Raw genomic sequence first — 16,422 nt, forward strand, 5'->3', positions numbered from 1 at the left:
ATGAATGAATGAATAATAAGGATGCACAACCATTTCTATTTGAGCAGGTGCATAAGTGCAAGGAAGAAGCTAATGTTAGGCAACAGCCAATGCACACGAACAAATGCACATAAACACACATCTAAACAACCTCAAATTATGAATTCAAAACAACTTTGGATTAAATGAGTGCTGTTTCAGAAATAATTGAAGATGTCATTATGTGCTGTAATTTCTTCGTCCTACATCTGATACTTTCCTCCAGCTGTTCTAGCCTTGCCTGAACATGATTCTTCAATTCCCTTAGACATTCTCCATCACCCTGCATTGTTTGTTCTTAGGTATCACTTGATTCCCTCTACTGTCTTTACATCCACAACTTATAACTTTACTGTTCCCCTTGAGATCTTTTTATTATTTTATTCTATTTAGTTTTTGCTCACCTTCATTCCTCTCTTTTCTAGAGCAGACCTCCACTTCCACCGATTCAGGGTGTGGACAGCCTCTGGCCTGAAGTCAGCGTGTATAGTCAGGCTCCAGCAACCCCCGCGACCCTATTGAGGATAGAGCGGTTCAGAAAATGAGATGTGATGAAACATCAAAGTGGCCATATCATTTTGTGCGGCCCGAGAAAGTAAATCATGGTTGCCGACCTTCCGTTTTATGATCAAATTCAGACGATCATTAGGTATAGTGAATATTTCCAGTTATTCCCCCTTTGAAATCAATAATTGCAAATATTTTAATCCCAAACTGTATTTTTTTTTCTTTTTGTGTTGTTTTGAGTTCAAAAAGCATTTTTTTAAAGACAACTAAATATTATATCGAAAATGTTTTGTCTGTCCCATTTTAGTTTTTACTGTAAATAAACAAATTTTTAAAAACAGTTAAAACAATAATATATTTAGTATTTGCCCTCTTTTCTGGGTTTTTTTAAATGTAAAAAAAAATCCACTACAAGAGAATATTTGCTAACAAGAAGCCCAAAGAGCAGACTAATTTTAATTTTCAAAAATGATCTGTCGATCAGCACGAACTCATTAATCGATTGATTTTGTTAGCCTAGTTGGGAGACATAACAGCCCTCCAGATGAAATCGAAACTACGACATGGCCCACAAAACAAAAAATGAGTTTGACCCTCCCTATTCTCACCATTATTCAGTATAGATAATACGTGAAAATATTGTTTTTCCTCTCAAGGTAGTTAACATGAATTTTTTTGTGTGTGTTAAGATCATGTCCCTCCCGGCAGCAGAATAATTGCAGTCTTGGAAAACGTGGACTTCAATTCACTTGTATCTCAAGGCAGCTTTTCAATGCACTTTCTCCCATCGTCACCTGCATTTTGATGGATGCCGCCGGACACTTTAAGTGCCCAGCGATCCACGATGGCCGATAAGAAGGTGACCTTTCCACAGGCGGCCTCTTTCCCACACAACGCTTCGGACAGGCGCCCCGCCCCCTCCCCGCGTCATTAAACAACATTGTCTCTGTCTTTTTTTTTTGTGCGTCACAGGCTCGTTAGTGGATTATTGATGCCGGGCAGTCAGTGTGGGATGAGCCCGTCCAGGCGCTCCCAGTCCAAATCCCCGGGGGGGACTCTTTGTCTGGAGGACTTGGGCTTGTTGGGGGGTGCTACTGTGGATCATTCCTCAGGGAGACGCTTGACTCTGCTGGCAGCGAAAGATAAGCGTTTTCTCTCCACATGCTTTGGTGGCGATAAGGGGATTGTTGGGCTCTGCACTTGAATCTTTTTTACCCACTCAGCTTTTTATTGTTTCATTGCACAAATCAAGTATGTAAAAATACAGTTTCATAAAAATATAAATTGTGTGACTGCGATCATGTCGTGAAATACAGTTTGCTGCATGTCAAATCATGGTGTGTTTTGTGTATTTTTCCTCATAGGCTGCCGTTATATATATATATATATATATATATATATATATATATATATATATATATATATATATATATATATATATATATATATATATATATATATATATATATATATATATATATATATATATATATATATATATATATATATATATATATATATATATATATATATATATATATATATATATATGTATATATATATAGAGATATATACAAATATAACTACTAATGTATAATGTCCGTTGGTCACGTGGTTTGGATGTCGGCCTGACAGTTAAGAGGTGAAGGGTTTGAACCAAGGTGGGTCCTCAGTGTGTAGGGTTTGGATTTTCTGCAGCTACTGCGGTTCGCTACCACATTCCAAAAACATTTATGGTAGGCTTGTTGAGTGTGGATGGTTGTTTGTCTCTTTGTGCCCTGTGATTGGCTGGCCATCGATTCAGGGTGTCCCCCGTCTGGTGTCCAAACACAGCTGGTATTGGCTCTAGCACCCCTGCGACCTTTGTAAGGACAAGCGGTTCAGAAAATGAATGAATAAATAAAAATCTATTGGGCCACCCGATGGTGCAGGGGTTCTTCTACCTGATTTCTGTGCAGTGACAGTCTGGGTTTTATTCGCACTTGGAAGCGCTGTGATTGTGAGCGGGATTGGTTGCCCTGAAATTCTGACAACAAAATGAATGAGTGAAAGAATAAATAAATAATAAACTAAAGTTCTCTGATACTTTTAGAGCCTTTTATGGGACAAATAAAATAATTTGACAGTGAAACAGGTCTCACTCCCCCTTGAGAGAACTGAGAACTGTACACTAACTTATTTATATATATATATATATATATATATATATATATATATATATATATATATATATATATATATATATATATATATATATATATATATATATATATATATATATATATATATATATATATATATATATATATATATATATATATATATATATATATATATATATATATATATATATATATATATATATATATATATATATATATATATATATATATATATATATATATATATATATATATATATATATATTAGGATCCCCTCATCTTTTGTTTGAAGGGTCATGATTCACAAAGCATTTGCGCTAAATAAAGGCTAAATGGCACAATAAAGCACAAATATTTTGAAAAAATATGCTATTTGAAAAAGAGTCCGTTGGACGGTTCTAGGCATTGATGTGGAATATATCTAATTGTAAGTTCTGGCACTCGGTGGATGATTGGTTAGCGTGCCGGCCTCACATTTCTGGGGTCCTGGGTTCAAATCCAGTTTGGTCCACCTATGTGGAGCTTGCTGGGACATTTTGGCTTTTATCAGGGTACTCCGGTTTTCTCCCACATTCCAAGAAACATCCATGGTAGGCTGATTGGACACTAGAGTGTTCCTATGTTTAGGTGTGAGCGTGAAGGCTTGTCTGTCTCTTCGTGCCCTACGATTGGCTGGCCCCCGCTTCATTGTGTCCCCTCCGTCGTGCTGAAGTCAGCTGGGATAGGCTCCAGCACCCCATCACTCCCCGCGACCGTAATGAGGATAAAGCAGTTCAGAAAATTAGATGAGATGAAAACGTTCTGGCACTCATGCCACGCCATGCCACTTAAAGCCAAATCCAGAGTGTAATAGTGCCACCTAGTGGTTGATTTTCTCACCTACAGTTTTAGTCGACTTTTTTGTGTCAGGGTTCTCTTTTAGAGCAGAGAACTCACTCGGTGACGTTTTCTAAGCACCCCCTCATAATCCAGACCTAAATAAAAATGTGTACCACAGAGATTGGGTTCAAATCCAGGTTGGTCCATCCTCCCACCTTCCACAAACATGCATGGTAGGCTGATTGGACAATAAACCGGCCCTATGTGTGCGTGTGAGCGTGAATGGTAGTCTGTCTTTTCGTGCCCTGCGATTGGCTAGGCACCAATTCAGGGTGTCCCCCCGCCTCTAGCCCGAAGTCAGCTGGGATTGGCTCCAGCACCCCTCTTCAACCTTAGTGAGAATAATGCGGGTAATAAAATGAATGAATGGACATTAATATAAAATAGGTGTGAGTAGATTTTATTTTGTTCTTTGGCTGGCACTAGTGATCATTTTTCGTGTAATTGTGACAGGCTAAAGTGTGCACGTTATTAATGATAGAGTGTGACATGCTAAAGTGTTTAAGTTATTAATGATTGCATGTGTGATGTAAAACTAGTTTTGGATTGGATGTTTATCAGTGTTCGATTATTGATGCCTTCATCCAAATAGTAAGAGGACATACCTGTCAACTTGTACGTTTTACACGTATTTTATAAGTTTTTTACCATTTCAAATCATGTACGCCGTACACCGACTTTTGTACGGGAAAATTTGTTTTTTTTTTTTTTTAAATTGCCAATATTTATGAAAACCAATCTCAACAAGACCGTTTTGGCTAAAATCCAGATAGTCTCGTCGGCTGGTAGCCAACAACGCTACTGTCACCGTTACTATTGTCACGGTATACCAGCAAAAATTATTCTCAATCGTATGTAATTGTTTAGCCGTGCGTACGGCAATATCGATAAAGGATGACATGCGCATACGTAGATATACATAGAGTAAATATCGTGGAAGCCAGCATGGAGGAGCCACCTAGTAAGAAACGAGTTACAGCGAGCAAACATGCATCGTACAGTGTTTGTACGGTTTTTGGGGGGTTTGTACGGGGAATCATATTCATTTATAAGGGCAGTTATCGGCAGAGGTTGACAGGTATGAGAGTAATATGTTAAAGTCTGTATCAGTATTTGATTGTTAATGTCTGGGTGCACATAGGTTGAGGCATGGGAGATTTTTAGTCATTACAGTAAAAGTTGGTTGAAGACAACAACTAATTGCTGTGTGATTATCTCTCTCTGTGTTTCAAGCAATAATGAAAATGCAGGGTTCAACATAATCCATTCTAACTGTTTTCTTCTGTCATTGTTTAATACATTGACATATGTATGTTGTATCTCAAGAACCGTAATAGATACAAACATGCTTGGTAGTGATAGTGGTATTCTCATTGTTTTTGCCGTTTTGACCTCTGAAACGATACTAAACTGCTGCCACAGAAACAATACCACCCAGTTTTTTAAAACTATGATTTGGGGACTTTTACTTACATTTTCAGTCAAACTAAATCTAAAATTATATGTTGGTAAACTTTTGTTTACCACGATATCAATCTCATTTTTGAATTTAAAATATGTGACCTTTTTTTGAATGAAACGTTAACGCCAACACATTATGCATCAAAAAAATATTTATTTGACTTCTAATTGGCTTTTTTTTCTTAACATGGAATTTTTTGTCTCTAATCTAAGTTTCAGTTACAATGAGATACATTTGCAATTAAAGGACAAATAAATATGACGTTAGCTTTAATTAGAGTTCAACTGTACTAACTATGGTAATATGTTAAGCAGATTAGATCATTATTGCAGTTTTTCTGCAGTACACAAAGATAAGGCACAAGTTTATTAAGCAAAATTATATTAACTCTCATTAGCTGATTATTCACTGCCAGAATTTGTCCAATTATGCTTTGGTTCATTTTTTGCGCTCCTCAATCTGCTCCACCTCACTGGACTCGTCCACCACTTTGCCGTTAATCATGGTTTGAGTGACCACCTTGACAATCTTCCTGGTGCGCACGTCGGGCTCTTCTGGCATGGAATAATATGACAAGATGTACAATTAAATTCATTCATTCATATTCCGTACAGAGCATAAACACGACAGTCAGCACTAGGGTAAAGTGGGGGATAAACGACCCTTTGCACTCACAATCATACCGCCACCAGTGGGAATCAAGCACGCACTGAAGTCAGGCGAGTGAACCACCACACCACATGTGTCAAAGTGGTGGTCCGGGAGCCATATCTGGCCCGCCGCATCATTTTGTGTGGCCCGGGAAAGTAAATTGTGAGTGCCGACTTTCTGGTTTTTGAATAAAATTAAAATGAAGAGTATACATCAAGGGTGTCAGACCCCACGTGGGCTGGACTATTTTACACACACACATATATATATATATATATATATATATATATATATATATATATATATATATATATATATATATATATATATATATATATATATATATATATATATATATATATATATATATATATATATATATATATATATATATATATATATATATATATATATATATATATATATATATATATATATATATATATATATAGAGAGAGAGAGAGAGAGAGAGAGAGAGAGAGAGAGAGAGAGAGAGAGAGAGAGAGAGAGAGAGAGAGAGAGAGAGAGAGAGAGAGAGAGAGAGAGAGAGAGAGAGAGAGAGAGAGAGAGAGAGAGAGAGAGAGAGATTTTTTAATTATAAATGGATTAAAAGAACTAGATTAATATTTTTAGATTTTACAAAATGATTTTTGAACTAAAAACACAGGAATAATTGATTAAAAAATTACAATTATTGATTTAAAAGGGGGTTAAATCAGGAAATATAATATACATCTATACAAAAGATGTATATTAAATTTCCACCAATTCATGGTGTCTCCTGCCCGTTCCCCGTAGTTAGTTGGGATAGGCTCCAGCACCCCACAACCCTTGTAAAGATAAGAGGTTCAGAAAATGAATGAAGGAATTAAAGTAAATTGCAAAAATATTGTCTTGTATGAAGAGTGGTTATTACTTCTGCATCACAACTCTGAGATTAAGTGTTCAATATCTGTTCCAGCCTTCATATGTACATGTTCTCCCCATTGTTAGTTGGGTAATGGCTCTGTCACCCCCACGACCCTCAAATGGATCAGAGGTACAGAGGATGAATTAATGATTTGCAGTTGTACATGTAGGGTATGTATTTTGACGTCATGGCTGAAGGAAGCAAATTGGTGACTTACTTTTAGGAGGTGGCAATATTTCTTTCACCCTGCAGGACAATAAAAAAAAGTTTTTAATGTTGCCATGCTTTACATAGCGTATGAGCACTCCCTTACATTTCCTCTCCTTCCAGCAGCTTCCGATAGGTGGCGATCTCCATCTCCAAAGTCTGCTTGATACGCAGCAGTTGTTCGTAGTCGCTCTTGTTGCGCTGCATGTCAAGGCGCAACTGCGACAGCTCGTCCTCCAGCTGCGCCAGGGCCGACTGCAGATTCTCCATTTCCGCCGAGTACTTGTGGGTCGTCTCCACCAGGTTGCCCTCCAGCACCGCCGTCTAACAAACACACCCGCCACGTATTGAATCGAATGTTTTTATTGTCATTATACATTATACAGTGTTCCCTCGGTTATCGCGGTTAATGGGGACCGGGACCACCCGCAATAAGTGCATTCCCGCGAAGTAGGGATTCCCCTTCCAAAATGCTTAATTTGAATTTAATTCCAATTTTTTATTTTTATTATTATTTTGCTTTTTACCCCCCTGATACAGTACAGTGTTCCCTCGGTTATCGCGGTTAATGGGGACCGGGACCACCCGCAATAAGTGCATTTCCGCGAAGTAGGGGTGCCCCTTCAAAAATGCTTAAAGAAACATGTAACACGTGCACAAAAGCACCACCAAGCAAAAACATCATAGTAGTCCGGATGGAGGATATTCTGCAGTTTTTTTGCACATAAGAAACATTGTTATTGGGAGTTGTGAACATTGTTTTTTGGGCGGTGAAGATGCGCCTGTAAACAGCCATGACGTCATCAATGCGATTCCTGAACTCTCACCATGTTATTGACCATTTCTTTGATGCAATTACTAATTCTTATTGAATATTTTGTTTCCACCTCTTGTAAAATGATGTAATTTATAATTTTAACTTAATATCTTTACATTTTTTATTTTATTTTTTCCTGAAATAAATCCGTGAAGCTCTGAGTCCGCGATAGATGAAGCGCGAAGTAGCGAGGGAACACTCCACCTATAGTTAGTATAGGCCAGAGTTGCTCTAAAAATAATCACAGTAGTTGGCATATTACCACTTACAATAATAATTTCATAGAATCATTCGGTAGACTCAGCTGTCATTTATTGTCCCATTATCAATCATTTTGACATCGTACAATAGCACTATGTAAACGCGACATACAGCCTATCTGTATAGTCAAATGATGTTCCAGAGAGACTCATAAAGCAAGCGTCCTGTTTGCTCAGCACAAACACCTTGTTAATCACAATGAGATCATTGTGTTGGCAGTTGTTGCCATGTTGCTTAACTCTGAGGTGAACAATGATTAAGGTATGTCACAGTGCAGAGCCTAATCCTATATTTGTTTTTTTTAATTAATTAATATTATTTTTTAACAATTACTTTGTTTCGATACAGCAACAACGTGATGTGATTTAAGGGACCATGTCAATGGCGTCACCAAAGCCCACTGTAACACATCTTCGAGTAGTATGACGACGTCTGTGCCATCTAAAATTGCAGCCATTTTGAGTATTTGTTTCCTAGAGCTAACATTTTTTAAATAAAAGAAATGAAAAGCTATATTGTACATGGCCTGTACCCCCCGATGAGGGGTGTGCTTTGGAAGAATGGACCCCCTGATCAGTTATCCAAGTGGTGTTCAATTGTTGGACTTCTGCGCTTGCTGTGGATTAACAATACATAATGAACACCAAGAAATGCTAGGCCGCAGTTCAATGATTGACTTTCTGGTCGTTTCATCGGATTTGCGGCCGCATGTCTTCTACATTTGTGTAAAGACTGGGCTCGTAGCTGTCAATCAATCACTTCTGGTGGTGAGTTGGCTACAATGAGGAGGGAAGATGCCGGCTTTGTGAAGGACACTTTTTTTACTCCCTATATTACTTTAATCTTCTAATCTTACGAAAAGAGCAATTTTGCGCTCACATAGACTTCAGCCAGGCTTTAAGATGATTGGCGAAGAGGTTCAGAGCTGGTAGTTCAGGTGTGGTAATTGGTATTCAGTTCCAGGTATGTGAGGCACAGACAGAGAAAGTGCTTTGTCTGAGTGCACTCTTTTTGAAGGGAATTACACAGTCACCTCTAGAGCCAGCCCTTGTTGATGTGTTGGATTTTTTTTGTACAAAATCTTGCAATGGAGCAGGGGCTTTGTGTTGAAAGATTTTGTAAACTAAGGTGGCATCTGCATATTTAATAGTACTATTTTTCCAGTTCAGGCGTTTGTGTTTTTTAATATCTGACAGTGGTGGTGCGTTTTTGAGGTTCTGTCCAATACTTTCAAAACTTGCTTGAAAATGGTTTCAATTGGTTTTAGTGTTGTTTTGCAGGGCGATGACCAACTTGTCAGGCAGTAAATGGTGTGATATGGTATATGTGGAACAACATGTGGGGTGTTGTTGCTGTTACCTGCTTGCGAAGACCATCCAACTCCACCTCTAGCCCCTGCAGGAAACGCCGCCTCTCGCTCAATTCTCCTTGGGCGCTGCGAAGAGCCTCATTGCTCTCCTTGACCTCAGACTGCACCGCATCTAGCTGTGCGCATGAGCAGCAAAACCATTAAAAAATGCTTAGATACCATATTGAAGCATCTCTTTGGTTTGTGCCTCTAAGATGTGTGGCCTAGTGGGGATGTTGTGTGAGTGTCTAGGTGTGATTGAGGAAAAAAGTAGTCCATATAATCTGACCTTCTTGAGATACCAGGCCTCGGCCTCCTCCTTGTTCTTGCGTGTGATCCCTTCGTACTGGACCCTCAACTCTGCCATGACAGCACCCAAATCTGGGCCCTGAGCGGCGTCCACCTCCACATTCAGCTGCCCGTTGGCCATGCGTGCCTTCAAAGAGTTCTTTTCCTTCATTGAAAAAAAACGACAAAAAGTAGATCCTTTCAACCTGCTTCACCTTCACCTTTGCGGTAAAACTAACAATTGCAATTATTGGGGAAAATCCCTGATATAAATATATATATATATATATATATATATATATATATATATATATATATATATATATATATATATATATATATATATATATATATATATATATATATATATATATATATATATATATATATATATATATATATATATATATATATATATATATACATATATATATATATATACATATATACACATACATATGTAGAGAGGGACATTCATTCATTTTCAGAACCTCTTATCCTTATAAATATACATCCATGTCAATTTATTTTTGAGAACCTCACACAGCATTAAAGTACACGATTTTGTTCTGTGTCAAAGTGAAACCACCTATTGATTACTTCCACCTTTGGATGACATTTATTCTATTTGCCATTGAGTCCAATCCGTTATGACTGGGCGTCATTTTAAAAAAAAAAGTGGAACAAGCTGCATGTCTTTCAGTTGTCTTCATTGATTGAAGGCATCATTACTGTATATCCTTGTTTTTTTCTGAATTTGTAATGACTAATTGGGCCTTGGACATTGCGTGTGTTTTTTTTCTTTCTCTAGTGGAAGAAGATATCGTTCGGACTGTTCAAAGTGGTAGCAAATTAATTTACGTAGCTGTGGCAACCTGGGCAAAATCCAAGAATTGTTCTCGTAATTGGCTGATTACATGGGACATGCCTTGTAAATACAATCAAACCAATAGCAACTTTTCGGATCGCAAATTGTCTTTTAATTAAACCATTGAGAACCCAGTTTGAACTATTTCCAACAAAAAAGACATGTTTTTTAATGTCTTTTGAAATATTGTATTATTCAATGAATAATTGAAGTCCAAATCTTAAATTTAGCTTTTTAAAACAACATTTTCCCAGGCATTTGTCGTCTTTGAGGGTTAAAGAGGTTAAAATCATTATTTTAGGTATAGATTAGCAGGATGAGCAATTATAGAATAGAATACAAAAATAGACAAACAGAGCCCAATAGTTCTACTATATTTCCCTGTTTGCAATGTTTAACGTTTCATTCACTGTAAGACACATATCCTGGACACAACCGTGTACCCGCCTTCTAGTTCTTCTTGCATTTGCCTCGTTGAAGGCGTGCCTGTACATACGTGATGTTTTTCAAGACTGTTCAAACAAGGCAGCTTTGCTCACAGCTGCCCGTATCTTTTGTATGTTACACAAAATCAGATTGTAATAAAATAGACAACCTCTCTGAAAAAAAAAAGTTTGGATTTTATTTACTGCGCGCCATATGATTGCTGCTGCGCAGAGAAGACGAGAGTATTGCACAATTGCGCACGCGTGGAGCTAAGAGGGAACATTGTTCATGTAAACTTGCTGTTTTAGACTGAAGGGAGCCACATAAATAAAATATGAAATGTGCCACTGACAGCGATGGAGTTCGAATCCATTTAAAGTTGGAGGGTTGTTCATTCGCTGCCAAACACCTACTTCAAATGGATGGGGCAAAATTCATGTAAATTCCCAGAAAAATATAACCCGAACTATATATGATTGGTTGTCTATCATCAAGAATGATAGCGAAAGGATGAATGATTTTTCTTATAACATATCTTTGACAATGTTGGAAATTATTTCCTGATTTCTAAGTAAAATAATCCCTTTTAACTAAGGGTATGTTTTTAAAATGTCATTAAATGTTTGGAGGAATGGGGTCAAAGGTCACAGAGGTCAGAAAAGGAATTTCTCGTCTACTTTCTGTGTTATACTACTTTTTTTTGGGGGGGGGGGATATATTATACACATTGTTCTACTTAATGTTTTGTATTTTTCATCAACTATACTGCTAGATTAGTTTGATTTGAATCTGTTTAAAATACACATTAAAGATCCTGACCTCATCGTGGTTCTTCTTGAGGTAATACAGCTCCTCCTTCAGGCTGTCCAAGTCTCCTCTCAGTGAGGAGATGATCTGGTCATGGTCAGACTTGGCCCGCCTCAAGGCCTGGCAGTCGCGCTCCACCGATTGACACAAGACGGCCTCCGCCTCCCACCTGGACACAAAAATATTATTGAATTCTTTTTACCAATGGCACGACGTAGCGAGTTGTCGCGAGCCGTGGTCACTAAGTGTTTGACAAGCCTGTGGAAAGGGTGGAGATGGAATGGAATGTTCAAAATAGATACCTTGTCCAGCTGTCATTTCGCACGCCGACGAAAAAGTCATAATTTGTAGGACTTGGCAGTCTGGCGCTCTAATGTGAAGGCTGAAACTAGGAGTCATTGTGTGTGTGTGTGTGTGTGTGTGTGTGTGTGTGTGTGTGTGTGTGTGTGTGTGTGTGTGTGTGTGTGTGTGTGTGTGTGTGGCATCTCACTTGACCCTGAAGTCATCAGCAGCCAGCTTGGCGTTGTCAATTTCCAACATGATGCGGGCGTTCTCCAGGGTTCTCTTCCTCACCTGAGAGAGACGGTCGTAACTCCTTTATTCTGATTGACTTTGATAGACAAATCATTTAGATGTAATTAGTTTGGTAAAAACAAGTACTTTGATGGAAATGTAGTCTGGCTCCGAGGTGGCTAGTTTAATTGGTGTGCTATAACTAATATACAAAACCACTGAGTTGAATCCACAACCAAGAAATCTTGTCTTCATCCAAGATCAGTGTGCAACAGGGATGGCCAAGTCCGGTCCTCGAGAGTCCCCATGCAGTCTGTCGTCCATATCTCCCCCCTCTACCACACCTGAATCAAATAATCAACTCATTAGCAAGCTGTCAAGAAGCTTCATACCGATCCCGATGATTTGATTCAGGTGTGTTGGTGGAGGGAGACATGGAAAACAGACTGGATAGGGGCTCTTGAGGACCGGACTTGACCACCCCTGGTGTGCAATGTATTATCAATGGGTGGGTTTTACGTTTGATTTTTGATCCAGACCTCTTGCCCGATGGCGTGCGCCTGCGCCATCATGTTGTCCACATCGTGTCCCTTAGGCTGCCTTTCCACCATCAGCTGCTTGATCTTCAGCTCCAGCTCGGCGTTGGACTTCTCTAGAGAGCGAACTTTGTCCAGGTAGTTGGCCAGACGCTCGTTGAGACCTTGCATGGTTTCCTTCTCGCTAGCCGCCGGCCCGTTGAGGGACAGGCCAGCGCTCAGCAGGTGGAGACCGTTCCCCACCGACACCGAGCGGGACAGAGACAGTACGCCGGCTGTGGACGCCGGAACTTTGGAACGGGCCCTCACCGAAGTGCTGGAAAAGGACGGCTGGCGTGCCGAGTAGCTTCGCACGGAGAGTGTGGATGCCATCTGGTACAGTTGTTACATACATAAATGCACCTGGGCCAATACTATGTAATATAAGAAATAGAACTTCATCTAAATCATTAAAGGTTAATATTTTTAGTAGATTAGATTAGATAACTTTATTCATCCCGAATTTGGGAAATTTCACTGTCACAGTAGAAAGAGGGTGAGAATGCAGACACAGGAAAATACATTTTAGATAATTACATAAATTAATAGGTAATAAATATGTTAATAAATAGATAAATAAATGAGTAAGCATGTTGCTGAAATATATATATATATATATATATATATATATATATATATATATATATATATATATATATATATATATATATATATATATATATATATATATATATACATATACATATACATATACATATACATATACATATACATATACATATACATATATATATATATATATATATATATATATATATATATATATATATATATATATATATATATATATATATATATATATATATATATATATATATATATATATATATATATATATATATATATATATATATATATATATATATATATATACATATACATATACATATACATATACATATACATATACATATACATATACATATATATATATATATATATATATATATATATATATATATATATATATATATATATATATATATATATATATATATATATATATATATATATATATATATATATATATATATATATATATATATATATATATATATATATATATATATATATATATATATATATATATATATATATATATATATATATATATATATATATATATATATATATATATATATATATATATATATATATATATATATATATATATATATATATATATATATGTATATATAGAGACATTTATATACATACATATATATACATGCATACACATAGATGCAAATTTATACATATGGTTCAAACTTGCTTGTGCTCAACAAAGTTGAAGATGCACCAATACAAGTGCAGAATATGTTTCTAATATGAAATGAAAGAGGTCATTAAATTTGAGGTCAAAAGTCACGAAGGTCTCAAATGTTCGTGATGGCGTCATAATGGGTTAGCCTATTTGAGTCAAATTTGCAGGGTAGGTGATGTGACGAGAAAAGAAAGGCTGACAAGTCATAAATGCTTTAAATTTGTATTGAAATGTATATAGTTATACATTTAAAAATGTTTTTAAACATTTTGAGTTCAGAGTAAACCAAATTGAGTTTTCAGCAACAACTTGAATTAGCAAATTTTTCAACTAAATATAGTTTGATTTGAAATTCCAATTGTTTTTTTCACAAGACCCCCTTCAAAAAAGTTACTTTGTTCTCAAATCCTGTATTGAGACTTATTTCCATTTTCAAACCCTCATTAGAAGTCCCATTTTTAAAAATCAATTTAACATAAGAACAAAATTGAAATCCAAACCGTGGGTTGAAAAGACTACCGTACAACCCTGAATCAGACAAAAAAACATAATCCTCTCTTAAAATCCTGATTTCGAAAGCTCATTAAAAAAAAATCCAAAGCAAACACCTTTAATATTGAACCCAAATCCTGTCTGAAAAGGACATTTTAACCAGTTTTATGAATTGAATTAATTTCAAACTGACCAATTACAACAACAACAATAATCTCCATAAGGTCCTATTCACTTTTTGTCATGATGAGACTTACGTTTTATTGAGGTTCTGGTTTTCCTGATGCGTCCTCTTCGTGAGAACCGGGGAGGTGCAGGTGAATGTACCAATACACAGACTAGCCTCTCTGTCCCTTAGGGTGGAGACAATGAAGAGGAAAGGATGCAACCTGACACCTTGGAGGTGGAGAAAAAAATGCTTCCCCTAAACTCAACTTGTTCAAATACTTTTATTATGTGTCTGCTTAAGAATGTTCATCACTTGAACCAAACTTGCTTTAAAAGGGAACCACAAATATGGCATTTTATCACCACGCTGAACCTACAGAGACACATTAAGAACCTTGCTATTGTACTAATCTTTTAGTAATTTTCATAATAGAAAGCCCTCCCGGTCCAAATGGACTGGACGTCTGTCGTCGTCAATGGCAAGAAACATGATCTTACATTTTTCCAGTTGTCACAATAATAGCCCGACAAGATGGGAGTGTGAGAAGCGATGCCGTGACGCCACGAACAATGGTGCCAAAGAATTAGGAGAAAGCAAAGACCCCTGGGAAATGGAGCAAAGGCGTTCCCGGCCAGGATTGGAAAAGCAGCCATGTTGACTCATCTTTGGTGATTGACTTACATTTCCTGTAAGGTATCCGTCAACACAAAGCAATGGCTGGCCTGAAAATTTTTATTAACCTATTTAGAAATGAGTTATGATTTGATCTATACTGTGATCCATCAATACTTTGTGGCTTCAACAATCACTCTTTCAAAACATCACATTTTTTTTATCTTAGGTATATATAACAAAGTTCAGAAAAATGACAAAATGCAAACTGAAACTCGCCAGCGGAGGACGGGGGCTAAAAAAAATGGCGGATGAAAAGTAAAGGCTCCCCTTCTTCTTTGGCACTGAATTGAATAGCAGTCCGCGCTGATGAAGCGATATTTCACCATAGAAGAATGACCAAGAAGGACGACATCTTGCCATTTCCTGGTATCTTCGGAATGTGTTTTGAATTGTGCACATTACCTGTAGAGAAAGAACCTATTCCAGCTTTGTTTGGATTTTGAGTTGGCATTAAAAATGCCACCTAAACATCCTGGCATCCAATGAGCCCAAGAAAAAAGAAAATATGATGACTGTGACCAAGAAAAAGGGACATTGCCAAGTTACAGGGCATGGCAAACCATTGTGGCCTAAGTGCACCAGCACCTGAGATACGGTCGTGAAGCTGCCATGATGATTGGACGTCACCACACTGCATGGGGCCACCCAGAAGGAGACTCCACCCGGTGATTGGTGACAACATGGTCGGAACCATTGAATTTAGCAATCGTCTTAAAGTGCCAAGAAAACAACAACAGCAATCTTTCGGGGGAAAAAAGAAATGGCGGTTGCCAAATTCCTTGTGTGCCGAAAACCTCTTGCAAAATCTCACCAAAAGCTCCCCTACGGCACCTCCTGAATATTCCATCAATGATCCAACGCCTCTCGAATCTGATGAAAAAGACTTGGGCTAACGCTCCCTAATAACCATTTTTTATTTTGTTTAAATTAAGCGGAGAGGAATATATGAACTATGAGTACAGTATTTAAAGTATTTACATTTTTTTCTATATAAATTATATGTACAAATTTATAAATGACAGTCTTTTCACATGCTTAGAGCGGAAATAATAAATACACTTCTTGATAATTGTACTTTTTTGGACTTGTATTCTTGTATTGA

General features: G+C 37.1%; 1 protein-coding gene and 1 long non-coding RNA gene across 3 annotated transcripts; one reads left to right on the top strand and one right to left on the bottom strand.

Annotated features, from left to right (window-relative positions):
* The first annotated feature begins 476 nt into the window (after positions 1 to 476).
* LOC144194950 (uncharacterized) lies at positions 477 to 1,636 on the top strand. The gene is made up of 3 exons (XR_013326015.1): positions 477 to 667; positions 1,215 to 1,384; positions 1,498 to 1,636. It is a non-coding gene; the product is annotated as an uncharacterized LOC144194950 (long non-coding RNA).
* A 3,569-nt stretch (positions 1,637 to 5,205) lies between these two features.
* LOC144195460 (keratin, type I cytoskeletal 18-like) lies at positions 5,206 to 14,905 on the bottom strand. Of its 2 annotated transcripts, none has more exons than XM_077715119.1 (9): positions 14,734 to 14,905; positions 12,664 to 13,032; positions 12,102 to 12,184; positions 11,624 to 11,780; positions 9,512 to 9,676; positions 9,234 to 9,359; positions 6,903 to 7,120; positions 6,807 to 6,835; positions 5,206 to 5,579 (listed from the first exon to the last, which is right to left on the bottom strand). In XM_077715119.1, the coding sequence occupies exons 2-9, from the start codon at positions 13,030 to 13,032 to the stop codon at positions 5,467 to 5,469; spliced, it is 1,260 nt and encodes a 419-aa protein (XP_077571245.1). In that variant the 5' UTR covers positions 14,734 to 14,905; the 3' UTR covers positions 5,206 to 5,466. The 2 variants fall into 2 exon arrangements, with proteins under 2 accessions (XP_077571245.1, XP_077571244.1); XM_077715118.1 differs by having other exon boundaries at positions 5,206 to 5,582.
* Positions 14,906 to 16,422: the final 1,517 nt, after the last annotated feature.

This window comes from Stigmatopora nigra, chromosome 4 (assembly GCF_051989575.1).
Source record: "Stigmatopora nigra isolate UIUO_SnigA chromosome 4, RoL_Snig_1.1, whole genome shotgun sequence".
Lineage (NCBI taxonomy): Eukaryota > Metazoa > Chordata > Actinopteri > Syngnathiformes > Syngnathidae > Stigmatopora > Stigmatopora nigra.

Bases quoted from the DNA above. Each gene is read 5' to 3' on its own strand.
- LOC144195460 (XM_077715118.1), bottom strand. From the start codon at position 13,032: ATGGCATCCACACTCTCCGTGCGAAGCTACTCGGCACGCCAGCCGTCC. The intron at 12,185-12,663 runs GTCTGGATCAAA...CGTCTCTCTCAG, and splicing joins CGCACGCCATCGGGCAAGAG to GTGAGGAAGAGAACCCTGGA. The intron at 11,781-12,101 runs GTGAGATGCCAC...TTTTGTGTCCAG, and splicing joins GCTGATGACTTCAGGGTCAA to GTGGGAGGCGGAGGCCGTCT.